Below are 26834 nucleotides of genomic sequence, written 5' to 3'. Positions count from 1 at the left end.
CTTTTAAGTTGGTTAATGGAGACTGTAAATAAAGCTTTCATTGATGTAAACTTTGCAGACTTTGAACTCTTCTCCGCTGTTCTTTTATATTAGTCTATATTTCCCTAACTATAAAATGTAGTTGCCACACTAGGCGGTCTTAGTTTTGTCCTGTCTGAAAGGACAGTGCCTAAGATAAAACTTGCCATACAGTAAGAGGATTATCTCTGTAGGTAAAATTAGCGTTATTGTGGGCAAACTGCATGCTTGGAACTTTAAATATTGTGGGCTTGCAAAATCTTGTTTAGTGTCAATAGGAATGATGCTAAATAAGTGTAGAAGTCTGAAAAAATAAGTGTCTTCATGGTGAGAAATCTGCAATTAATCTAGTTTTGAAATAAATTCAAGCAAATGATGTGTATTAGGAACATATTTAAGCATGACTGTTAAATTGTGTCCATTTGCAATAGTTTTAGCAGGGAAAAATCTATTTTTTGTTTTTATTACATCTTTGAAAAATAGTTGCATATTAGTTTTTCTTTTACAGTGCCTTTTCTGAATAGTAGTAATGTTGAGTGTTTTATTTTTAAATTTTGTTAGTGTAGTGGTTTATTTCCATACTCATTGGAAAGAAAATCTAAACTTGATTGTGGTTGGTGTACAAAAGTTTTTATATGTAATCAAACAACCAATTAAGTGTATTGTGTTCCAAACACTTATTGGAGTGTGCTTTGACAAAAGTGTCCAAAGTGGTTAATGCATTGATGCCTCATCTCACTTTTTCTGATGCTTTAAATTTATGAATAATGTGAGTGTTTTTGTTTTGTTTTGTTTTTATTTTTAGGTCACTCCAGATTTGAATTGTGTGTGATAGAAGCAGACTTAAAGTTGTTCTCCCTACTGTGAGCTCCATAGAGTACAGTAGTGGTTTTATAAAATGGCTTTTTAAAAAGTTGTCAGATGCAACTTTCTTTGAGAACAAATGTATTGAATATAGAAAGTTTGGAAAACAATGAGTTGCTTAAATATAATCTGTGAAATGAACAAGATTTACCCAGCTGCCCTAGTGCAAATAGGTTTCAGAGATACAAGATATATTTTGTTACTGGCAGTAGTTCATCAAGTCAGTCTGAAGTAGACTAGGTGGTTTAGACAAGTTATAACATATATTTTATGTTAATTTGAAACTAACTTTTGGCCTGCTTTTTCACACATGCAAGACTCTTAAATCTGTTAAAATGTTCTTTACCCATTCAACTAAACATCCATGAGACTAAACTGCTTTTAAGTGCATCAAACAAGCATTGGAATTCTTCCCTTCTTACTTGTATTTGTTGCATTGATTGTTTGACTCTGTACATTTAAGGAAAAGAATGTACTGACTAGACTTTTTGTGGAGCAATAGCAATGGTTTATGGTTCATGTATTGTGGTGGTGTGTTTGTAGTATCTTAGAAGATTTCATGTGATGACGTATGCTGCAGCACAAAATACATCTCACTCCTGAGACATGAATTTACATTTTTATTTTAAAAATTATTCCTTCATACTCTGGTTCACATGTCTGCTGTACAGAAAATTTCTTTTGCAAACTGTAGTTTTAGCAAAAAATCTCTTGGATTCTTGGCTGTTGGAGTAAGGAAAATGAATCATCAGCATCAAGTACAATTTCATGTGGTTTGGGTGGGGGTTTTTTAGGATGTACCCAAGAGCATAGTTAATATATATTTTTTTCACTTCTTGAATATAAACAATATGCTGACTTCTAGAGAACCTTGAAAGGGACACCAACAACTTAACGATGAAAATCTAATTTGAAAACTTTGTATCTGTTGTTGCAAGTAACCCCTAAAGTTACTTGAATTTTTTTCTGCCTGGATTTTTGGCTCCAGTTCAGGCACACTCAATCCTAGCTGTTGAGCAGTTTTGTGTCTACTGCATCCCCTCCTCTTGGCAACCTGTGCTTTCTCCCCCAGTCTTCAGTTACCTCACACTGGGTAGGCAGCTCCTGACTGAAGTGGAGCACACTAATGGCAGCAACAGGAGTGCAGAAAGGGAGGCTTGTCTTTCTAGTGAAGTGAGTGGGACTTAGGAGATCTGGGTTCAATTCTTGATTCTGCAAAAGACTTCCTGTGTGACTCTGGATAAGTCACTAAGAGCTTGTCTACATGGGAAAGTTTTGCCAGTTTTACCCATATGATTAATCAGTATAGCCATTCCTCCTTTCCCTTTATGGAGGCACTTATTCTAGTAGCTTAAACCCCTTCCTAAATGGTATCAGATAAACTGAGTAAAATAAAAACATTGATATCTTGCTCTTATCTACTAATGAAAAGCACTATCTCAAAGAGCTTTACAAAGGAGGTCAGCATCATTATCTCCATTTTACAGATGGGGAAACTGAAGCACAGGCAGGTGCAGTAATTTACCCAGGTCACCCAGCAGGCCAGTGGTCAGGGTCTCCTGAGTTCCAGTCCAGTGTTCTGTCCAAGACACTCATACCAGAAAAAATGTGTCTACACAGTAAGGTTATAACAGTTTCACTGTTGGTTCAAATTCATGCATTAACTCATACTGATATAATTTTTCCATGTATACAAACAAGTCCTTAATCTATCTATGCCTCCATTTTCCATCTGTAAAATGGGGATAATACTTCCTTTGTCTCACCCTTTGTCTGACTTGTCCATTTTAGATTTGTAAACTCCAAGGCAGGGGCTATTTCTTGCTATATGTATGTATGGCACCTAGCACAGTGGGGCCCTGATTGTGGTTGGGGCATCTAGGCACAACCACAATATAAATAGACAGTAACTTCAGGAGGAGCACCAGACGCTGTAGCTTCCATGGAGCCATCTGTGATTGGGTCATTTTCTTCAGTGTACTGCTTGGGACCTTTGCCTTCCCCTGAAATGAAGGAAGACCCGTCCAGATACCGTTCACCTCCCAAGGTAAGCATTGAGCAAGTAGTGGATCCTGTAGGTCAGGCACCAGGCAAAAAGAGGAGAGTGCAGTCTGAAGCAGGGACTCCCAGTCCTCCCTACCGATCTCTGCTTCACTCAGCTCTTGTCATTCCCTAGTTCCGCTTCTTTTTGGTGTGAAAATAGACCTTTTTCTCCCTCTGCTCCTTGAAACTACAATCCCATAGGACCTTGGGGTCAGGTAGTAGGGCTTACCTTGTGTGGCAAGTATCTTTTAAGGTACATCTATACAGGGATAAAAGACCTGTGGCATGGCCGCAGCTGGCTCAGGTCAGTTGACTTGGGCTCACGGGGCTCGGGCTGTGGGACTAAAAATTTCTGTGTAGATATCCAGGATTGGACTGGACCCTGCACCCTCAAAAGGTCCTTGTTAGTCAAGAAACTGGCTCTTTATTGAGAAAATCAGTCACCCTCAAGAACCATCTTTGGCAGAAACATGAAATCTAATTTCTGAAGGAACTGCAAGCTGGTTGAGGACAGGTATAATATGTTCATCTGCTTAACTTTTTAAAACTATTTATTTAGGAAGGTTTAACAAGTTTACAAATCTTTACTGAAAATTGTTTTATACAGAAAGCTAACTTTAATAGAAGTGATGGCATCTGAGCAATTAAGAAACACAAGTTATAACTATATCAATCTTTGCAGACAACTTTCCCATCAAAAAACTTTTTAAAAATATACCATTAATATAAAAGGCACTTTCTTCTTACATAACTGGTTTATTCCCTTTATCTTTTCAGAGTTCTGTATTTGTGCTTCTCTTCAGTTGCTGCAGTGCAATGGGAGACTGCTGGGTTTTATTCTAGTGTCTGTATAGTCAGTGAAATCAACTAAATTCCAACTGCAGCACCAAATTCTGACCTTAGTTACTTGTGCAACCCTGTTGAGGACAGTATTTGGCATGTGGAACCTCTTACTGGTTGGTTTTACAGTGCTATCAGTAAGGAAGGGGGAAAATATGTATTGCTGTTAAACTAAACAGATTTTGATCTGAGTGACACAAAACAACGGAGCCAACAGTGCTGTTTTTCCAGTAACTTTTCATTGTAGAACCACTCTTTAGTACTAGTGGCACTAATCACAGACCTTCTGGTAGTTAAATTCCGTCCATTGTTTCACTGGCTTCTTTTATGCTCCTGTCTCACTGTCTTCACTCCTTCCCTCTCACCAAGTCATTATTTACAACCAATGACATTCTCAGCTGCATAACAATAGACTGGGGATTTAAAGTGGTTGTTGCATTATGCTAATGTTGTTATAATTATTTTTGATGAAGATACCCTGTAAATGAATGGTCTAAAATTTCATGGGTTGGTCACAGTGAAATTAGAAAATTTCATGATTTGCCAGTTTTAGATAAATTGTATTAAATAATACATGTGATGTAATTCAAGTAAAGACAAAAGATTATGCCAGTTTTGTGAAGACTAGAAACAATTCATGTTTATCCTTTGAAGTATGCATTTCTTATGTGTATATTCTTCACGTTTTATAGCAAAGGCAATACCTTTCATATCCAAACATATACCCTTTAGATGGAATTAGTAGAATGTTATAATAGAGCATTTCTTCCTTTTAACCAGGATTAGGAGCATAGGTTTTTAGCCATTCTTAGCGGGGATCTTTGATTTCCCTCGTTCTTTTAATCTGCGCCACCCTCCTATCTTATTAAATCAAATTAACTACTACCATCTGAAACCACCTGTTGTTCCACTGTGCTTGCCCAGTACAGTAAGCAAGGAGTCTCCACTCAGACAAATTCAGGTTACTTGTTTACTTAAACAATCAGAAGCTTCAAGCTTAAAGCTTGAAAATCCACTGAACTAACCTGCAGAATATTAGTGACATTTTGAATTGTAAAAAATATTCTATTTTTATAATCACACAGAATTTTAATAGCAAGACTTTTTCCTTCAACACTAATTTGGAGCTTCGTGTCCATAAAAAAGAGAGAGAATTAAGTATTGACTCCATAGAGCCAGTCTATCATTAAGATGGGGAGAGAGGAGTTCTAGGCACTCTGAAAAAGAGAAATGTATAAACAAAAGTTCTCTTCACATTTGTCATCAGAGAATGGTAAGTGCTCAGACTGTAACGAAGAAAGAGGAAAGAAAGAGACCCAAAAAAAGGCTTCCCTCTGGACCGCTTCAGAATCACACTCCATAAGAGATATCCGAGTGTATGATGAATCAGGAGGAAAGTAAGAAATTCAACAACAACAACAAAATTCTTTTTTGGTATGGCTTTTAAGAGGGAGCTCTGCATTCTCCTTGATCGTAAGGAGAAGAATGCTATCAAATCAGAGTAGGCACAAGTGAACCAAACTTAAGAGGCTCTCACATTATAAAAATTCAGTGTGGCACCCACATTAATTTAAAAAAAAAAAATCTGCCTTCATTACTCTTTCCAGCATGCACACAGCAGTTGCCAGCCCATTGAATGCTCAGTAATTCTCTGAAGCCTTGGAAACCAAAGATGACTTTTTGCCCAAAAAACCTCAGACTGCAGGGTAGAATCCACCTTATGGAAAAATTGAAACAGCTGTTCTGAGGGCTTTTCAGCCTGCTTTGCTCTGGCCATATTGGCCTTAAATGATTCAGTCAGAAGTTTTATCCATCAGTCCTAAAGATGTAAAAATGAGCCCTTCCCAAGATACTTCTGGTACAAGCCTTAAATCAAATATGGCCTCTTTTGAAGCACTCTGGGAGCCAAGTGTTTTAGCGAACCAATGGAAAAGCAGTTCTTGAAACAAAAGATATTTTCAGGAAGATTCTACTATTGGAAGAAGGAATGAAAAACAATAAAAAAGTAGGCATTCCTTTTGTGACTCCTTCCCTGCTAGATTCTGTAGACAAGACTCAGACCACGCAGAAAATTTGAAATGGGAAAAACAGACTAGTTGTACAGACGTTCTGCCACAAAAACTTGGAGTACTTCTTGTCCCAGTGCATTCTTGGAGATATGGTAGCTCTCATCAGTTCTTCAAACTAGGAAATCATCCCTTCTTTGAACAGGTAGGTGACAGAGATAATCAGCAAGTCTATGCAATAGCATCAATCACTCAGACCTACAGATAAATTGGTTTTCCCCTGGTCCAACGTTCTGTAATCTAACAAAGCACAAGTCAGAAAATAGAAGAAGGAGAAATAGCCTTTATATTTTTAGCCTCTCAAACTACTCCACTTTGGACAGAGACTGAGGGATACTCCATCTTCCATCGTCAAGTTCCCAAGTATTTGCAAAGCATCAAAACTATCTTTGACCCGAACCATTTGGACAGATCAGTCAAAAGGGCAAAATTCAATATGGAAACTCAAAAATCTCATTTGTTAACTGTCTCCTAGAACAGTTTTTCTTCTGTTGGCCCTCAGGGAGGCTTACCTGAATATCTCTGTCTTCCCCACAGCCAGTTTCTCTTTTTTTTTTTTCTTTTTTTTTTTTTTTTGGACAACATTCTAATTGGGGCCCCTTTCGAGTTAGAGAGCAGAATTGGACATCTACGTTTTTAGTCCATTTCCTGCAGAACATAGTTTCCTGGAAAACTTGATTCCCAATTCAGTACCATGGGATCGCAGGTATTCATCTCTTATCTCCAAGGAGCCAAGTGTTGGGAGTCTGTCAAGCCTTTATCCTTAGTCAGTTTTCTGTGAAGCCTAGTGAACGATGTTGGTTTCGCATATAAACATAACTTGGGCCAAGTTTTTATTTATACAGTTATAAAGATCTTCAAAAGATCTTGTTCCTCCTTCTACATGTCTGTTTATCTCGTCTGTAAAATGACCTTGGTGCCCCTGGAAGGGGTGGCATAAATTAACTGGGAAACATATCCTTCGTATAACTATTTTTGTATTGTCCCTGGTAACACCAGCGGAAAAGAAGTGTTAAGTACTTGTTGGAAGCTGCTCTGGTTATATACATTTTTAGTAACACATTCTGTACTATAATAACCAATCCCCACATTACAGACCAGCTGTTTAGGATTTTTCCTTTCTCTAGTAATGCATTACAAAGCTAAACACTCAAAAAAGCCTATTGTTTCTCTCTACAACTTCCCTAACCCTCCTTCCCCCCCACTATACGTTATAGAAAGTCTTCATGTATGTTTTTATTTTTTTAAAACATGGGCTTTTGTCATTTTCTGTTTTGTGTTTTTAAAGGGGGGAGTATGTGATTTTTAAAGTAGAGCTCTTGGATTTTCTTTGGCTGTTTGTGTCTGAATGTGGCTTTTCCTTGAAGTGCCAATTGAATATCTATTGTTAATCTCTTAAACCTCAGAAAGAAGATTACCTTAACAGTGAACCAAAAGGCAGGGGGATCTACTGCATTCCTTGAATATGAATTCAAATCCTCAATAAGTATCTTTCTGCAGTCTGTTCAAATATGACATGACGGTACTTTTCATTACTAGCCACTATTTTAATTAATGAGGCTTGTCACAGAAACTATTCATAATCACTACAACATACATTAACATTTACACTGTACATTCGGCCAAATGTACAAGTGCTCTGGACAGAATCCAGCAGGTTTTACTAGGTCAAGCAAACCTTTTTTTTTTTTTTAAAATCCTGAAGTCTCATTAGCTTGTTAGCCAGATGTTAAAGATAGAGTACAAAACTTGACAGAACATCTCTGACAGATATTTAGTGGCACAGTATGTTTTGAGGATGCAGCAGCTTTTCCTTTTGCCGTCTTTATTTAATCCACATTATTTTTGTTTTAATAAATAATGCTCATGTATTTGTCTTCTTGAAGCTCTGACTTTGTATGACTTTATAACTACAAGCCAGATAATATATCATTTCATTAAGTACTGCTAGCAAAACACACTTTCACAAAGGCAGTATGGTTCATACCGTACACTTTAAAAAAAAATTGCAATGGAAATTCTCTACTAAAAGGGGTAGGCCTCAGGATTAGGCAACAAACCACACTGAGAATCCAGACAGACAAAATATGGTGGTTCATATCCTACTGGATTCAATTTTCCAGATGTAGTAGAGAGGTTATAAATAGGTGTTTATCGTTGGATTAAACTTAATTAGGAGTTACCTATTAGGAGCCTTCCAGATCTATATTACAGGATTTCTTTTGTAAGGTGTTTTTAAACAGCTAAACTCCATTAACTTCTCTTGAAATCATGCATTTATGTGATCCTTTACTTGGTTGTTCTAATAACATTTAGACATTCTCAACAGATATGGGTTAACTATAATTAATTTTTAAAAAAAAAAAGCTCCTTGGACAAATTCTGGCATTTCCATGATATTTTTGTTTTGTTCATCCCTGCAGAATTTTTAAACGATACTTGCAGACTGCAACAATTCAGCTAGTTTGGATCTTTCTTTCTCTTAGCTAGTACAGTACCACAGATGTTAGAGACCAAGTGATATGGTGAATATTCTTATATTGATGTATAGGAATTTATGTGCATTGAAATGAGAACATAGTTTTGTGTGCTTCCTCTGCCATGTGTTCATGGTCCATTTCAGGGCCTGAGAGTTCATTTTTAAGAAAATGAAAAGTGTCTTTAATATTTTAATGACCAGATGAAAAGAGAAATAAGACACACAACCTGAAAAAAAAAATATTTGAAAGTAGATGTATTGGGGCGATGATTAGAACTTAAGTTTGTTCCAGATGCAAATATCTAATGATTGAAGAGATCAGTGATGATTGCAAAGAAAAAACGTGGACAATTAATTACTTGAAGGAAGAACTCCAGTGTTCATACTTATTTGACCAGCTATGGAAGAAAGATTCATGCAATATTAACCATAGATGTCAATGAAAAGAGACTATTTTTTTTTATTAAATGCTTCCAATATGTTACTGGTTTCAGTCATTTTCTCTAAATTTCTCAGTGATGTGGACAGCTAATTATTTCATGTTAAAGGAGACTTCCACTTCTGAAGTTAAGACAGAATTCTTAACTCTGGAATTGTCATGTCAAATCAGTGCTCCAGCTAGCACACAGTAGAACCTCCAGAAGTTATGAACACTTCCGGAATGGAGGTTTAAGTTCAGTCTCTTCTCATATAAAAGTCTTCCCGCTGCTCTAATCTTTCCATTACCCATCTTCCTACTTTTTCTGTGTCCTTAGAATTTACAGCCCAGGGAGAAATCATAATGATGAATATCCAAATACTGTTCTTGTTAAGGGCTGTCAGGGTACTGTAGCACTTCGGGGAAAAAATACGTTTCTATCGATTCTATGAATTCTACAGATTTCCGTCCAGAAAACTTTTTTCATTAGTATTTGTAATCCAGGTATGCTAGCAAGCTAACTTAACTATTTTCTCCAGCCTTTATCTATTGAAATTTCAGCAGTTTTTGTGGCTGTAAAACCAACTACCACCTTCTTTTTAATTTTTAAGCAGTAATCAGTATTTATAATAAGCCTTTTTCATGTTTTCTACATTAACTATATATCAACGGTGAGATGATTTTTTTCCCCTCTACAGAAGCAACCATGGGGTGCATTAAAAGCAAAGAGGACAAAGGTCCAGCTATGAAATATAGAACTGATAACCCTCCAGAACTCGTTAGTTCCCACATCAGCCATTATGGATCAGATTCTCTCCAAGCAACACAGTCGCCTGCAATAAAGGGACCATCAGTTAACTTTAACAGTCATTCCATGACTCCATTTGGAGGACCTTCAGGGATGACACCCTTTGGAGGAGCCTCTTCCTCGTTTTCAGCTGTGCCAAGTCCATATCCTAATAGTTTAACAGGTGAGATTTATGTAAAATAATTTAATTTTTATCTTTTGACAGTCTCGTCTAGTAAATGTTATAGTGCCATACAACACAGGAAAACTTACATGGCCAAAACAGAACACTTTTCTAAGGGCTTCTGCTTTTCAAGGTCTTTACCATTCACGTGGTAATTCAGTGGATATCATTCCAAAGAGTACAGCAAAGAGAACATCAATGGAAATCCAAGGCAGTAACAGGAGCAGGTAAGACTGTATTCGTGACTCTGAGACATCAAAGATACCTGTATGGAATAATGACCTTGAAATTTGGGGGAATGATTCAAAATGTAATAATACAGACAACAAAAAAGATTCAGGAAGTGTTTTTTGACAAAAGATTTCTTACGAAGCATATTAATACAGAACTTTGAGTAATAATTTATTTAACCTACAATATAGAAATGTATTTCCCGCACTCCTCAGGAGCAGTGCAAAGGTTTGGGGGAGCTGGATAATGGAGGAGCTGAGAAAGAGGGAAGTAATTGCTGGGGAAGGAGCCTTGGGAGTGAACCTGAAGAGGCATTGGGTGTGGATGGGAGAAGCATGGAACAATTTTTTTGTGTGAATGGGGATGGAGGGGAAAAGGGATTGTTAGGGAGTTGGGGAGCCTTCCCATCAGACCCTGGCTGAGCCTAGCCTCTCCCAACCAGTCAAACACATCTGTCCCTGTTCCCATGTGGCGCTGCACCCCCATTCAGCCATGCGTCCTCCCTGTCCCTGTGTGGCCCTGCCCCTCCATCCCCTGTCCCCATGTGGCCCTGCACCCCGACTCCCATTCATCCCCTGCTCCAGTCTGTCCCTCCACGAGCCCTTCTGAACCACGGTCTATGTGACCCCCCAGTAGCCCCGTGTGTCCCACTCAGTCTGTGCCCCCATATTCTCTTGCCTCCTCATCTGCCCCCCCCCCAGGCAGGGAGCTTTGAGGAACACAACCTCTCCTCCTCTTCCTCCCTACTGGCTGCTAACTGCTATAGCCAGTGAGTGGTGAGCCAGCTGCTGCTGTTCTGGTGCCACAGCAGCCCCTGGTGGGCGAAAGACATAACTGCAGCGCCTTTCTGATAAAATGTATTTTCTGTGGAGAAAAAAAATCAGCAGAGCACATGAATTCTGCATGCGCACAATGGCACAGAATTCCCCCAGGAATAACGTCAATCACTTCCTTTACCTTGGTAGCTAACTGTTACAGAGAGCTGACATTGGTGAGGAAATTGAACACCACCTTCAATGCACCATATGGTGCCGAAACCTGGATCACGTACAGTAGACACTTCAAGATTCTTCAACGATACTATCAATGGTGTCTCCAGAAGAACTTCTGAATCAAGTGGGATGACCAATTCACCAACATTAGTGTTCTTTCCCAAGCCAAAACCTCCAGCATTGAATCTATGGTCACCTACCACCAACTCCGTTGGGCTGGTCATGTTCTTCGAATGCCGGAAAATCATCTCCCAAAGCAGGTCATGTTCTCATAATTGGACCATCACCAACAGACGAGGGGTGGGCAAAAAAAGTACTTCAAAGACATCCTCACAGCCAACATGAAGAAGTGCAGTATTGACATAAACTCACGGAAAACCCAAGCCCTAGACCGACCAATATGGAAAAGGACCTTGTGACAAGGACCCCAGTATTTTGAGATCCATCAAAGACAATAGGAAATGGGAAAGGAGGAAAGAATGCACTGCAGCCTGACTCCACAGTCCAGATCTGCCCCATCCATTGGGAAATGTCTGCCCCAATTGTTACAGGATCTGTGGATCCTAGGTCCATCTCATTAGCCACCTGTGAATCCACCAGTGATAACTGGCTATCATTTATGGAAGGCAGTCGTTAAGGATACAAGTCTGTCATGGGGTCACAGATTCCGTGACTTTCTGGGACTTCTCAGGCAGGGCTGGAGCAACTTTCAGTCCCCTGGGCTGCTGAAGCTGTCAGCGGAGTGGCAGCTAGCCTGAGTTGGGTCAGCCCCCGCTAGGGCTGGAGCAGTGATGGGGCTGGCGCAGGTGCAAACCCGGGCAGAACTCTTTGTTTCCCCCTTGTCCCCCAGAGTATTTTTAGTAAAAGTCAGGGATGGGTTGCAGGCTTCTGTGAATTTGACCTGTGCCTGTCTTTTACTAAAAATACCCATGACAGAATCTTAAGGTTAATAATCATCCTCAAACTGAGGGATCACTAATGAGTCTAGTCTAGGCTGGGGTGCACATTACCAAAAACTCAAAGTACTTGGCCACTGAAACACATGGCAGTTGACACTCTGTGTAAACATTCGATAACTCAGGGCCGTATGCTGTGCCCTGAAGGTCTTTCATCCCATCACTGCAACATCAAAGTATTGCACGTCCTGACAGGCAATGTAAACAGAAGTGTGCAATCACTGAGCCTCTCCTTAGAGGTGAGGAAGCTGTAGCTGTGATACATAAAACATCATACCTATTCAGTTCTCCACCTAGCAAGAGAAGAAAACACACAGGCGGAGACTCGCTAAGCAGAAAGACATAAATCTGGCAAGAGTGGTCTCTAAAACAAACTAACCAATGTCCTCTTCCAGAATGGGACCACCCAGATATCAACCTCTTCACTTCCAGAGCAAACACAAAATACCTCTTGTATTGTACCAGAGCTGGAAGAGTCTAGAAATCCTTATCAGACACGTTCCTAATGAGATGGTGTTCATAGCTCTTGTGTGCCTTCCTTCAAAATATCTGTTTCTCAGAGTCGTTGTGGAAGATCAGATAGCCCAAGGATGAGATTTGCTTTGTCTATGTCTACACTACCGCTGTATCGATGCTCATTAGATAGATGCACCAGGAATCGATTTAGCGGGTCTAGTGAAGACCCACCAAATCAACCACAGATTGCTCTCCAGTTGACCCCAGTACTCCACTCTGAACGAGAAGAGTAAGGTAAGTCAACGAGAGACACTCTCCCGTCAACCCAACACGGTGTAGACACTGCAGTAAGTTGACCTAAGCTACGTCGACTCCAGCTACATTATTCAAGTAGCTGGAGTCGTGTAACTTGGGTCGACTTACTGTGGTAGTGTAGACATAGCCTTGTAGCTCCCCTAAATCCGCACCAACATTGTTACTGTTTCCTAGAACTGATCCTTATTGCCTCTCCCTCAAGCTTATCAGCCTTAACATGGGCAGCTTGCAACACAGAGGATAGTATCCCATCCACTACTGACCACTCCTGATGACAAAATGCAGACAGTTCTAACCCAATCAAGGCAAAAATAACATCCAAGATTGAAAATGTTGCCTAATAAAGATTTGATTCCATCTTAGTCTAAAATTTGCTGTAATTCTGGCCTGTCTTCTGTATAAAGTGCTTAGACCTGTCTGTAGCCTCTCGAAGCACACCTAATATTCCCCTCTGTTTACTATCAATGTGTTGAAGCAGGCTTACATTTTTCAATCCACTGTTGCTAGATTTTTTTTTTATTTTTTAAGTCCTGATCAATGCATTCACCCTCTACCAAGGAACTTTATGAAACCAATATATGTCTTTCCTTTGAACCTCTCAGGGAAATTTCCCTAGAGTGAGTCTTGTAAAGGCTGCTTTTCTAATTGCCATAGCCTCTTCTTGGAAAATAAGTCAACTACAGACCTTAATGACTATGCCACTTTCTATTGTGATCCACAAAGAAAAAGTGATCATGATACCCCACCCAAGTGTTATTCCTAAAGTGGTATTGGATTTCCACCTCAGCCGGTATATGCCCCTCCCTGTCTTTCCGAGACCTATTCCCATCCTAGGCAGGTAATTTGCACAATTCAGACGATAAAAGAATGTTTTTCTATTTAGAGAAGACAGATAGGCTCTTTGTCGCTTATGGGAAAGATGTCTGGGAGAAAGTCAGAAAATCTTCAGTGAAATAGTTTTTCCATCAGAAAAATGCCATATTGACAAAATTGAAATTTTTCACAAAATCATATATGAACGTTCCGTTTGGGGGGTAATTTTGATATTTTTTCTCTCTAAATGTCAGTGTTCTGTTTTGACATTTTCAGAAGAAAACGTTTCAATTTTTTTTTTACTTCAAAATTTATTTTCTATTAAAAAAAAATTGTGAATGAATGAATGAATTGTGAATGAAATGTTTCAGATTTATTGAAGGAAACATTCTGATTGAACCAAAACTTTTTTCTTGATTTCATGTATGTAAAAATGTTTAAATTTTGGCTTTTTATCCTAATTCAGAATGAATTTTTTTTTCCAAAGTCTCAATTTTTCACAGGATGGGGAAGTCCATTTTGTGACCAGGTCTAGTCCGGGAAAACTTAGATCTAAATAGGGTCTTCCTCAGTAGAATGAGAGGTGCACAGAACTATGTGGCATCTTAGCTAGACTGCCAATTCTTGCAGGCATAAGATCCCCCTCAGAAGGCTGTATGGGCTTCAGAGTCCAAGCTCCATCCTGAGCCACAACTTCAAAGTGCTGTCTATCGAGCTATTTTCCCACCGGCCTGAGTCCATCAACTGAGGCTTGGAGTCTTGCTCCCACAGGCTCCAAAATACTATGTAGACATACATGTCATGAGAATTTAACAGTTCAGGAGAAGGAACTGAGGCGGTTGTGGAGGAGCACATTCCTTTATATAGATCTGGGCATCTGATGTATGATTCAATGTTCGGGTGCTCATGCGCCTACCCAGCAGAGATGCCTTCTGAAAGAGGTTTCCATGTATTCGCTGCCAGGGCAACGGTCAAAGAACAGCATTGGTAAATAACTTCTTTTGCTGTGTGGTTTGCATTTGCATGCATTATTCTGTTATTTTGGTTAGTATTGTGTAGTTCAACTGAATTAATAACTTCCTAGTTGCGATAAATTGTACAGTTGATCATGAAACGTGTTGGCTGGCTGGTAAGCAATCAACGCATCTGTCATAATGGAACTCTAGAGTATTCACTTTTGTCAATGTTGAAGCTTAAAATATAATCAGATACAGCTTGTTTCCTTATGTTTGAGCATCAGTTGTATATTTGTGTGAATGTGTTTAAAGTGTGCATTCTTGCCATTTTCATTATTTGGTGAATCACCTTGACTTCAGACTAAGCGAGTGGTTACCAGGCAAAACTGATGAAAATCATGTTGATGTCATTTGTTTTATGCACCATCCTTCAACTTCTGGAAAAATTCAGACAGCGTGCTCTATTTCTTGGGCAAGCCGTGGCCAATTCTCTATTCATAAGAGGCTAAATTCTTTGTAGTCTAGGTTGTTGTAGTTCTTTTTAAATGCTTTCATAACTGTAAATTTAATTTTCAGTTTTGCATCTTTCTCATAATGTTGACTTGATTTGATTTCATGAATGATCTAACAAGAGGTCTTCCACGAATTTAGCTGAATGCCTCCTAGCAACTTTGATCTCTGCCTCCAGGACATACCAATAGTAGAAATTTGAGATGGAAAAGACGTTTTGGGTCATATAGCGTCTCATCCTACAAAATGTTTGTACTTAGTTTTAAATGTGCGAAACAGTGGTGCTTAGAACTCCCTCGAGACTGTTCCTCAGTAATAGATCTGAGAAAGGTCTTTACTGATAGTCCATCTGAAATTTTCCATTCTCAATTTCATCCAATTGCTTCTGCTTCTATTCCTATTCCTCCTTGGTGTTTTACACCTTTCAAATATTTGTAGACTCTTATCACATCCCTCCTGTGTCATTGTTTAGCCAAGTGACATAGGGTAGCTTTTAGGGCAAGACAGTGTGTTGCCTTACCACTTCTCACACCTCACTCAAAGGACAGACACGTTAACAGTCCCCATGCTTGGAATAACTGGCTAGAAAGGCTTGGAGGAGCAAATTTCAAATGGATTGATGCAGTAAGCTCACTTCTCTTATGAAAAATCTTATTCAGCACTCCCCCAAGGGTGATGCAGCTGTGCGTCATCCTCAACACCAGTCTCCCTTCCTGCTTTTTATGGCTGGGAGATAACATGTATGTTTTACTACTGTGTGGAATTATGCTATAATTTTTTTATATAAGGACCTTTTTTTAAAGCATAATAGAATGAAAATTTTTTGTCCCCTCTGGAATTGGCCTCTTGTCCAGTTAATCCCATGCACAGATCTTGATATTTAGTTCCAGAAAGTGGAGAATCCATGGTGTAATGTCTGGAGATGCTCTGCCATAAAACTAGTTTAATTTATAAAAATGTAAGTTAAAAACTTAAATATGATAATGGCTTTTGAATCTATTTTATGTTCCTTCTTTAAAATATATTTTTAAAAAGCAACTCTTTTGAGTTTTATCATTCTTGATGTCTTGTGTATAGTAAGCCCTGTATATGGTCTGACTGGAAGTACCACTCTTGATTCTCTAGTGAACTGCTGTAATCTTGTTTGTATTTTCTTTTTATAACTCAACTCACCTTATCTGAGGATTCTCTTTATGTAAATTCCCTCTTAATGAAAAGAAGTTAGCCAGTCTATTGATAAGTCAGCTTTTGCAGCTTGACAGGATCTAGTATGCAGAGAACATTTTGTTTGTTTTCAAAGCAAAATTGATTAGCTGCTGTCATAGACTGCTTTTTAAAAAATTAATCTTAGTGGTATTGCTGTATAATATGCCTTTTTCTTTTCATAAGGTGGTGTAACTGTTTTTGTGGCCTTATATGATTATGAAGCTAGAACTACAGATGATCTTTCGTTTAAGAAGGGTGAACGGTTCCAGATAATAAACAACACGTAAGTATTTTCTGTCAGAGACTTCTATAATTAGTGTTACTTTGGAAATAAATACCTTCAAGATACCTTTAAGATTTTTCAACAAAGATTAGACAGGTTTTCACCTGATTTACAAAGCTCCATAAATATGGGCTTAAGAGGACTACATTAACATGCTAATTAGAGCTGGGTAAATAATTTAATTTTTTTTTTTTTTCCAATTTGGCCAGCAAACCAAAATTCAGAGAAAAATACTTGGTTTAATTCTGAAAATAATTTGAATTTGTCAGCAAACTGGAAAAGCCCAATTTGTGTCATCCACAAATGGGGGGGAGGGGGAAGCGTTCTGACCTTTTTAGTTCAGTGTTTGCGGCACTTGCCTGGAAGTGGGAGACCCAAGTTTGAATCTCAACTCTGGAGCAAGGATTCAGATCTCCCCCTCCCAGGTGAGCATCCTAGCCAATGGGCTATAGGATTTTCTGGGGTGGGCTGCTCTCAACCACTTCTGTTGAAGTTGTTCCACTTGTGTAATACTTAAATATTCATTGGGCCAAAGAGGGGGGAAAAATCTATAGCTTGGTGATTAAGGCACTCGCCTGGGAGATATGGATTCAGATCCCTCCTTTGAATCACAGGGTTGCCAATCTAGGTTGGACATATTCCTGCAGGTTTTATTACATGACCTAATATTCAATTAAAGATTAATCTTTAATTCCTGGAGACTCCAAGACAATCCTGGAGGGTTGGCAATCCTAGAACTACATGTGACAATATGCTGAATTCATATAATTCTCTAATATAAAATTTGTACACCATTTTATTTATTTTCTTTGTCCCTCCCTTGTAGCTCAGTGTGTACATAAAGGCAGCCTGCTGTGGTAGCTACATAACAGTACTTAAAAATCTGGATTCAACAGAAAAGGACTAGAGAACTGAGTTCCATTCCCTATGCAGTCACAGATTTGGTTTGTGACCTTGGGCAAATCACTTAAACTCTTTGGGTGAAGTCCTGTCCTCACACAAGTCAACGGGGAGCTTTTGCTATTGACTTGAGTAATTGGGATTTTGTTCCTTGTCTAAAAACTGGGAATTAAAGGATGGAGAAAGCACTCTGAGATGCTCTAAATTGCCATAAAGTGCGCTAGCACTGGTACATCCCTTAATTTGCTTATCTATAGTTGACAATTTTCTACAACATTATAAATGCATTCATCAGTTTTTTTTCTTTTAGCATTTTTTTAATCCTGTTCATCATGAGGTGCCATTTTTTCCAGATTGTCAACAGTGGCAAATATTTGTCTGAAATGTATGAAAGTGATTAGAAGGCTCTTCTAAAAAACCTTCCTAAAAATTTAACTTTGCAATATATAACTGGAACGCCAATATCTTTGCTTAATAATCATATAACAAAGCAGTCTATTACTCTACACCTTATATGTCAGTAAATGCCTTTCTCTTGTACATATTTCTGTTTTAAAATATGAAATGAAATTAAGATGTACACATGCAGCTTATGATGAAGTGAAAAATTTACTGGCAGGTACTGCATTCTGGTTGGGATGATTGTCCTCTAAATTTAATTTTGCATTGGCTAAAATTTGATCTGAGTTGAATATTTGTGGATGATAATACATCACTTTGTAAGAGTTTATGCAATTTAGAGATAATTGCTATTGCATTTCAGGGAAGGAGACTGGTGGGAAGCAAGATCCATTGCTACAGGAAAGACTGGCTACATCCCGAGCAATTATGTAGCTCCTGCAGACTCCATTCAGGCAGAAGAGTAAGGCATTATTCAGTTTTTTGTCAGTCACTTTTGCCCATAATTTACTACCAAAGAATTATACGTAGGAACTAATTTACTACAGTGCCATATAAGTAGCAGGTTTCAGAGTAGCAAGATAACATTTAATTCGGGAAAGTATGAATATGATACTTCTCACTAATTAATGGATGGGAATACTACTTAAATAGTCACAAGTATAGATATGTGACTTTTTAATGGAATGCATTAATACATATGAGATTGTTTGTGTGTGTGTGTGTGTGTTTGTGTTTAAAAACCTGACTATGCCTGAGTGTGAAGATAACTGAATTGGTATACATACCCTTCAATGTGTTATTGCTTACATCTAACAGCCATCTGTTTCTCAATCAAGATATGCACACTTTGGAATGCAGTTGATAAAATGTTGTTTGTTAACTGGGTGGGCAAACCCAGCAGGCTCCATCACCCTGATAGTGAGTGAACTCAAAGTTCTAAGCAAACATTTTACACGGATGGCATTCCAAAGCTGTTCAGGGTTTAAAGCCATTGATTCCTCCAAATCTCTGGGACAGATCTGTGTGAGGGGACAGAAAATTGCTCAGCATCCCCAAAGATCAGTGAGAATTGAGGCAACATTACCATTTTTACTGCCAGCACTTCTTACAACTGAGGACAGACACAGCCCATAATCTTTAATGTAGTAGTTAAGGAATCACCTGAAGTTTCTTTAGGGATTCTGAGATTTCTCAGGTGGTGCTTGTTTGCTAGGTGGTGGGTACCTAATTATTGCGTTAAGACTTTCAGAGCTCTGCTGCCTTTGCCTCCACAATGCTAGCAGTGGGAGTGTTTCCCAGCTTTCATTGCCCTGTTATGTGGTCAGGACTCTTCCAGTCCTTTTCTTCACACATCTCACTGCACTTCTGGGAAAGTAGCCCAATTCCCAGCTTGCTTCCTGAATCTCAGTCTGAGACTTCAGTATATCACTACCGCTTCTGCTGCCACTACCTGGCCCTTTAATATTGAATAGCAGCTGCATCAGAGAGAGACAACCATTTGTTCTTAAAAAGTAAGTCTTTCAGCTGCTTACAAAATGCTGCTCTATATAGCCAAAAAAGTAATATTTAAAATTCCTAATTGAATTACTACGACTACAGTGCTGCACCTGTGATGGCCAAGCAGTAGCATCAATGGAGATGCTAGTGCTGTACTATCCAAGGTTTGGGGATTGTTTCTAGAAGTGAGATGTTGCCCAAAGAGTTACTCTTGGGGGAACTCTGCATCACTGGGCATGCACAGAATTCATGGCCCCCGTAGATTTCTTTGCTTCCCCTCAGAAAAATTATTTCTGATGAGGAAGCAAAGGGAAGCTGCAAGAGCGATTACACGCCCTTCTCCAGCAGTTCAGGAAGATCAGTTTGAGTGCCCAGAACAGCCAGCAGAGATGTAAATAACTGCCAGGGCAATGGGGCTGGGTAGTTAGAGATACACTCTGTCCCTCTTGCTCACTGTTGCAGCATGTTCAGTGTGGAGGGGCAAGGCTTTGGGGTGTTTCTGAGGAGGTAGGTTTGGGGAAGGCTCTGTCCCCTCAGGCAGAGTAAAATGTAGCAGCCTGCCTGCTTAGTGAATCGTTCCCATTGTTCATAGTGAATTCCCCCAGGAGTATAAAACAGGTGTAAAAATGTCCTTCACAATAAGGCTCCTTTACACCACTCTGGCAGTGTAAAGGAGCCTTAACATTTTTACACCACTCTGACCTCCTTGCCCAGTCTCTGAGGAAGATCAGAGGAAGGGGTTAGGTTTGATCCTGGGTTTTGTTATGTTCTGTTAACACATCAGAGGAACCTACAGCTTACAGAGGGAGGCTTCTTTTTCTATATTAATATATACAAATTATGGGACAAATTATTTAATCAATTTGTGAGCACCTATAGGATAATAGGGTTGTAAGGAAGAGCCAGCCATGGATTTGTCAAGAATAAATCATGCCAAACCAACTTAATTTCCTTCTTAGACGGGTTACTGACCTAGTGGATAGGGGGAAGCAGTAGATGTGCTATGTCTTGATTTTAATAAGATTTTTGTCACGGTTCCACATTACATTTCTAATAAGCAAACTAGTGATGTGCTCTAGATGAAATTACTATAAGGTAGGTACAGAGCTGGTTGAAAGACCGTATGAAAAGAGTAATTATCAATGGTTCACTGTCAAACTGGGAGGGTGTATCTAGTGGGGTCCCGCAGGGGTCAGTCCTGGGTCCAGTGCTATTCATATTTTCATTAGTGACTTGTGGAGAACATACTTCTAAAATTTGCGGATCACACCAAGCCGGGAGGGACTGCAAGCATTTTGGAGGATAGGATTAGAATTCAAAATGACCTTGACAAATTGGAGTTGGTCGGAAAGCAACAAGATGAGCTTCAGTAAAGACAAGTGCAAAGTATTTCACTTAGACAGCAAAATCAAATGCACAACTACAAAAAGGGGAATAAGTGGCTAGGGAGATAGTAATGCTGATAAGGATATATGTGTTATAGTTGATCACAAATTGAATGAGTCAACAATGTGATACATTTGTGAAAAAAGCTAATATTATTCTGAGGTGTATTAACAGGACTGTCATATGTAAGACACAGGAGTTACCATATATACTCGTTCATTAGCCCGTTCATTTATAAGCCTACCCCCCAAGATGGATAGGTAAAAATAGTAAAAACTGTATGACCCTTTCATAAGTCGACCCTATATTTCAGGGGTTGGCAAACTTTTTGGCTCCCAGCCCATCAGGGTAAGCCGCTGGCAGGTCGGGACGTTTTGTTTACCTGGAGCGTCTAGGCATTGAGCCCCTCAGTTCCTTGTGGCCGCAGTTCGCCAGTCCCAGCCAATGGGAGCTGCGGGAAGTGCGCGGCCACAAGGAACTGAGGTGCTCCATGCCTGCAGACGCTCCAGGTAAACAAAATGACAATGTATTAGATATTCAATTCAATGATTTCATAGAGTTTAAAATCAAATTTTGGTGTAGACCCATTTATAAGCCAACCTCTGCTCTTTGATGCATCACTTTTTTACCAAAAATATTTGGCTTACGAACAAGTATATACGGTAATTATCCATCCCTCTCTACTCCGCACTGGTGAGGCCTCAGCTGAAGTACTGTGTCCAGTTCTGAGTGCCACACTTCAGGAAAAATGTGAATAAACTGGAGAGAATCCAGTGGAGAGCACCAAAAATGATTAAGCTTTAGGAAACCTGACCAGTTGTTCTCCCTGTCCACTGAAAGCAGGACAAAAAGTAATGGACTTAATCTGAAGCAAGAGAGTTTTAAGTTAGATATTAGAAAAAACATTCACACTATAAGGTCGATAAGATCTGGAATAGGCACCCAAGGGACACTGTGAAACCTTCATCACTGGAGGTTTTTAAGAATAGGTGGGACAAACACCTGTCAGGGATGGTGTAGGTTTACTTGGTCCTGCCTCAGTGCAGGGGGCTGGACTTGATGATTTCTCAAGGTCCCTTCCAGCCCCTGTATTTCTATGATTCAATGAAATGAATAGAAAAATATAACCTGTAAAATATGCTAGCACAGTGCCTGTTAATTTAGAAGTCAGAATTTCTTTCCAGTGAATGGAAGCTCAGTCCAGAGATTTTGCTGTTCAGGGTGAAGTCAGATACTTTAATCCCTGCTGTTCCTTATCAGTAGTCCAACAGTTTGTAGTGGTATAGATTTGTGAGAACTATATTTAGATGAATATCAGTGTTTGGGAGTTCGCATTATGAGCAGAAACGCTTTAGTGTTTGGCCTTCTGTTATAAATTACCACGTGAATAATGATGATGAAGCAGCATTGCATCTGTATCTCAAGACCTTGCTGCCTATTTAGGTGTAAGGGCCTATGAAAGGCCCCTAAGATTTGAAAAAAAATTAAGTGAAACTTATACAAGCATAATTTATAGTGCTATTTTATGCAGATTATTACCACAGTATCTTCACTAACCTTATCAAATATTTTCTTTAACTTCTTCTAGATGGTATTTTGGTAAGATGGGCAGGAAAGATGCAGAGAGATTACTTTTAAATCCTGGGAACCAACGTGGTATTTTCTTAGTACGAGAGAGTGAAACCACTAAAGGTATTTTTTTTAAGCTTACTTCCTCTCTATGGCAAAAGAGTTAATTGTTTCATATGTGTACACTTTTTTTTTTTTTGGTAAGAAACAACATTTTAACTGCTTTTTCTAGGTGCTTATTCCCTTTCTATACGTGACTGGGATGAGGTCAGAGGCGATAATGTGAAACACTACAAAATCAGAAAACTTGACAGTGGTGGATACTATATCACAACCAGAGCACAATTTGAGTCTCTACAGAAGTTGGTTAAACACTATACAGGTAGGCTCAAGTCCCTACAGTCCAATACTAGTTTAATGGTTTTTACAAGAAAAGAAATTTGAGTAAATGGTACGTGGGTATGTTTACATTGCAATGGGCTCACTCAGGCTTGAGCCCAAACCCCCCTTTTGTCTACACACTCATCTCTCAGGCTCAGACCTAGGAATCAAGCAGGGACCAAAGGTTAGCCCTATTACTTTGCAATGTAGACACAGCACGCGCGCGCGCACACACATCACCTCGGGACCCTGGGAGTCTGACAAAAGTATCCCATGGAACAACTTCCATTGTCCTCTCTATCCCAAAAATCTCCTGTTGACTCCAGGGAAATGGAAGCAACCCCCGTTGGTGTAGTGCAGCAGCTCCATGAGTCAGCGTTTAACCTGTCTGTTGTCTTCTGAACACTGAGCTGCAGACATACCATCAGAGAGCCTTCTGTGTTCGCAGTGGAGACAGATCAGAACAAGTCTTTTGCAAAGTGCACTGCTTCATGGTCATGGGTGTACAGCCAGATTTTGGTGCATCTCTAGAGCGAGGCGAGCAAAAGAATGGATTTTAGTAAGGGTACCAGGAATGACTACAGATACCAGCAAATAACAAAGAAGCTGGCAGCATTGCAAATTAACCAGAGTGGGTTAAGTGGCTCAAGACTGAGTACATGAAAACAGGAACCAGAACTGTACCTTGGACAACTTGCCAACATCATGCCTGTTTTATATGGAGTTTGACTGGATGCTGGGCACTGCACTGAACATGGAGCCAACAGTAGCGCACCATGATGTAGTCAGCCAGAATGGCGCCCTTCTAGCCCCAGAATCCAACATTAGGACTGATAGGAGCCAGCAGCAGGTGCCGAGTGAGGACAGTGAAGTGACTCTTACTGAAACTGTCCCAGAGGAGGTTTTGCAGTAGGAGAAGCAGCAGCACATCCTGGGGCCATACTCAAAGGAGCAGTTTGATTTCTTCTCTCCCCCCCGCCCGGCGTCCCCCCGCCGAGGCACAGCCCACTGCGGAGCCTGCAGCTGACACGGAAGGGACAGAAGCTGCCCCTGGGCCTGGTAAGTTTCTGGCTCCATTTTAATGTTGTGTTACTATAGGGATAGGAGGGATTTCCATCCTATGAACCAGTGCAATAGTTATTAAAGGACCCAGCTAGTAGTGTATATCCGCTAATGGCAGATTTTATGTCACCAGTGGCTTGGCTGCACCCTTTCCTACCTTCCACCATGTGGAGTTCAAAATGGCATGCAAACAGTAAAAACACCTTGAAAGTGAATTTTTACTAGGGCATTTCTATTTCTTAAAAGTAACCTTACATTGCCAGGCCTATAAGTATGTGGCTCTGTAACCGCTCAACAGTGTAATGAGTCACCTGAAAACAGTGATCTGGATGGGTGGATGGGGCCGGGGTGAAAGGGAGTGAATGTGTTCCATTTACAAATCTAGTCCATTTCAATTAAAGGTAGTCCATGCAGTCCATAGGTGAAAAAAATCATTTGCTCCAAATTCAAGTGGGGTTTGAAATTTTGTCCAGAAATGGGGGTGGGGGGGAGAGACAAGGAGACTGGCTGTGGAGTTCTGTGTATTTCCATACAGGCTAAGCCATATGAAAGCTAATACATCATCCTGTTGAGTCCCCTTTATGAATTCTGACCCAATCCCAGATGCTGATAGCTGCAAACTTTTCCTGAAGCGGGAACTCCAGATAAGCAGTCGCATTTTGGGGAAGGGCATATTTTCCATGGCCACCCTAGTAGCTGACCAGTCCACTTCATTCATAGATGAGCTGTTCAGTCACCACACATTTGAATACTTGGGACACCTGCAGTGTATGCACCTAACAGTAGCTTGAAATAAAATCTCCTTTGCCAATTGGGCACCACAGCAACTGTTATCTTCCAAAATGTGGAAGTCCTGAAATAATAGAAAAAGCTTTTGTAGCGTGGCTGTTGATGGCACCCCCCCCCCAACCCAAGTAGTTCTGCAATTTTTAGAAAACAAAAACAGCTTTGAATTTTTAACTTATCATTGCTTCTGCACTTCTTTAGCTGAGATTAACCAGGCCGTGTCCAGGGAACTTCTGTGGTCTGAAGCATTCCTCTTACAATATATTAAAGTTCAGTTTGGAAAAGTAAAGTTTTGTCCTTTGAATTTCCACAATTTCTATGCTCCTGCGGTGAGCTATTGAGACAGTAGCCCTCTGTGTCTTGTCCTATTCCGGCCCCTTGACCTCTACTGGCTCTGGTACCTCCACAGCTCACCCACACTGCAGCAGACGCCCGGGTCAGTGTCGTCATGGACCATTCCAAGAGGAAACATTTCCGTGATGAATTTGTTGTTGAAGTTCTGGACAGGGCCAACAAGCAGGTCCAGTACCATAAACAGAGAGGAACTTATGGCTAGAGGAGAGACACGGTGAGAGGAAATGGCTGGCTGTATAGCTTGAGGGCAGGGTTTCAGTGAGAGAGCAGGCGCTTGCCTCGCAGTTCCTGGAACAAGAATGGCAGATAAGGATGGAGGACAGACCTCAGCAGAAATAATTGTTTGAGCAGCTGATATCACTAATGGTCACGAGTAGTGGCTCCTGCTGCATCACCAATGCCACAGCCTCAGTCCCCCTGTGATGCAGTCCAGAAACAGCTTGGAAAACTCCATGGCTGGGTGCCCCATGCAGTTGGGCCCCATGAACAGTGGCTAGGCAGGGTTATTTTACCCCATGCAGTCCTCCATATTGGACCCCCTCCCATATGGATGCCTCCACCCCTACTGCCAAGTGCACGACAAACAAGGAAAGGAGAATGGGAGGGCAGGGAACATGCAACAGTAAGGGGCTTCTGTCTTGTAGATGGTTTCACTCTTTGCACTTGTTCATGCACTCTGTGTGTTTTGCTTTTTCTTAAAGGTTCTGTTACTGATGTTTGGCTTGGTAATGGCAGTTGGCTGCCTGGCAATTGGTGAATGTTGTACTTTTCTAATACATGTTTATAAATCTTTTATTTAATCAAGAAAGTGTGTTGCTATCACTGCATCATATCATACAATGTGTATTTAAAATAATAAAGTTAAACACATGATCGGAGCAAACACCATTCCTCAGTATGATTATCTACATAAATCTATATTTCAGCCACTTCCTTGCATCAGTCCATACTGTGAATCAGCCCCTGGCCCCCATTTCATAAATGGTCATGTCATTCATAAATACACTGCATGGCAATTAAACCCCCACCACTCCCCAAGCACTGAAACCCCTCAGAATCAATGACCCGCATCCCCACCCCTCCACAAGCACATTCAGAAAGGTACTGTTCCCCCTCTTCCATTGTGTCATGTAAGCTCATAATGTGAGAGCACAAACCATCCCCAAATTCTGTAGCCTGGGTGCATCGAGCTCCAGCTGTGGTAGGTGCACTTTCTGGCTGAGTGCCAATTCAGTGGCCCCTTACTGTCATAGTCCATTTAGGGGAAAATGGCTCACCTCTGGTTTCACAAAGATTGTGAAGAGCACATCACAATAATTTGGACAATACTGATGACCCTGACATCCAAATGGGTCAGTAGACAGACATCTCCACAGGATTTTCAAATGACCATTCCACAACTGTTGTACACCTGCTGACCGTCTTTTGCCAGCGCCTCTGAAATCAGAGTATGGTTTCATAAGTCAAGGCAAAAGGGGGGGAGGGGCATGGCAGGGTTCCCCAGAATAATGGTAGGGACAATAAGTCAATTTATGGTCATGTCATTTGATGGGAAGAGTGGCCCAGCCTGTCCATAAATACAGACTCTTGATGGGCAAAAAACCCTGGCATCATGATCTTCCCAATGCAACTCTTGTTGACATTCCATAAATCATCTTCTGTGGTCCATGAGGGCATGCATAACAAAGGAGTAGAACCCTTTGCAGTTTATGTACTCCTGTTTTTTGAGGAGGGCAAACTATAAGTCCCATCAGTGGTTCTGGTGCACTTTGGAAATCCCATTCTCTCAAAGTCAGCAATTACCTCAGGATTATCTTTTATGCCCACATGGGTAAACCACACATCTGAATGCCTCAGAAACTTCCACTACCACTTTAACCACAATCGACTTTCCGACACCAAACTGGTTGGCAACGGACCTGTCTTTACGCTGGAGGGTCAGGACAAGCTCCTTACGAACTCCAGAAATGTAGCCTTCTTCATGAGAAAGTTTGGGACCCACAGCTGATCATCCCAGGTCTGCATGATGATGTGTTCCCACCTGTCTGTGCTTATGGCTCTGCACAAGAAGCGTCGGTTT

At 40.3% G+C, this 26834-nt stretch overlaps 1 protein-coding gene across 1 annotated transcript in view; it reads left to right on the top strand.

The window, feature by feature from the left end:
* YES1 (YES proto-oncogene 1, Src family tyrosine kinase) overlaps positions 1-26834 on the top strand; it is a 68767-nt gene that overhangs the window by 26016 nt on the left and 15917 nt on the right. Inside the window, exons 2-6 of the mRNA XM_037892784.2 lie at positions 9427-9699; positions 16318-16417; positions 18081-18179; positions 22191-22294; positions 22404-22553. Of these exons, the coding sequence (XP_037748712.1) occupies positions 9435-9699; positions 16318-16417; positions 18081-18179; positions 22191-22294; positions 22404-22553 (718 nt within the window). The 5' untranslated portion in view covers positions 9427-9434. The remainder of the gene's footprint in view (positions 1-9426; positions 9700-16317; positions 16418-18080; positions 18180-22190; positions 22295-22403; positions 22554-26834) is intronic.

Source organism: Chelonia mydas, chromosome 2 (genome assembly GCF_015237465.2).
Source record: "Chelonia mydas isolate rCheMyd1 chromosome 2, rCheMyd1.pri.v2, whole genome shotgun sequence".
NCBI lineage: Eukaryota > Metazoa > Chordata > Testudines > Cheloniidae > Chelonia > Chelonia mydas.
This window is presented reverse-complemented; position numbering and strand designations above follow the sequence as displayed.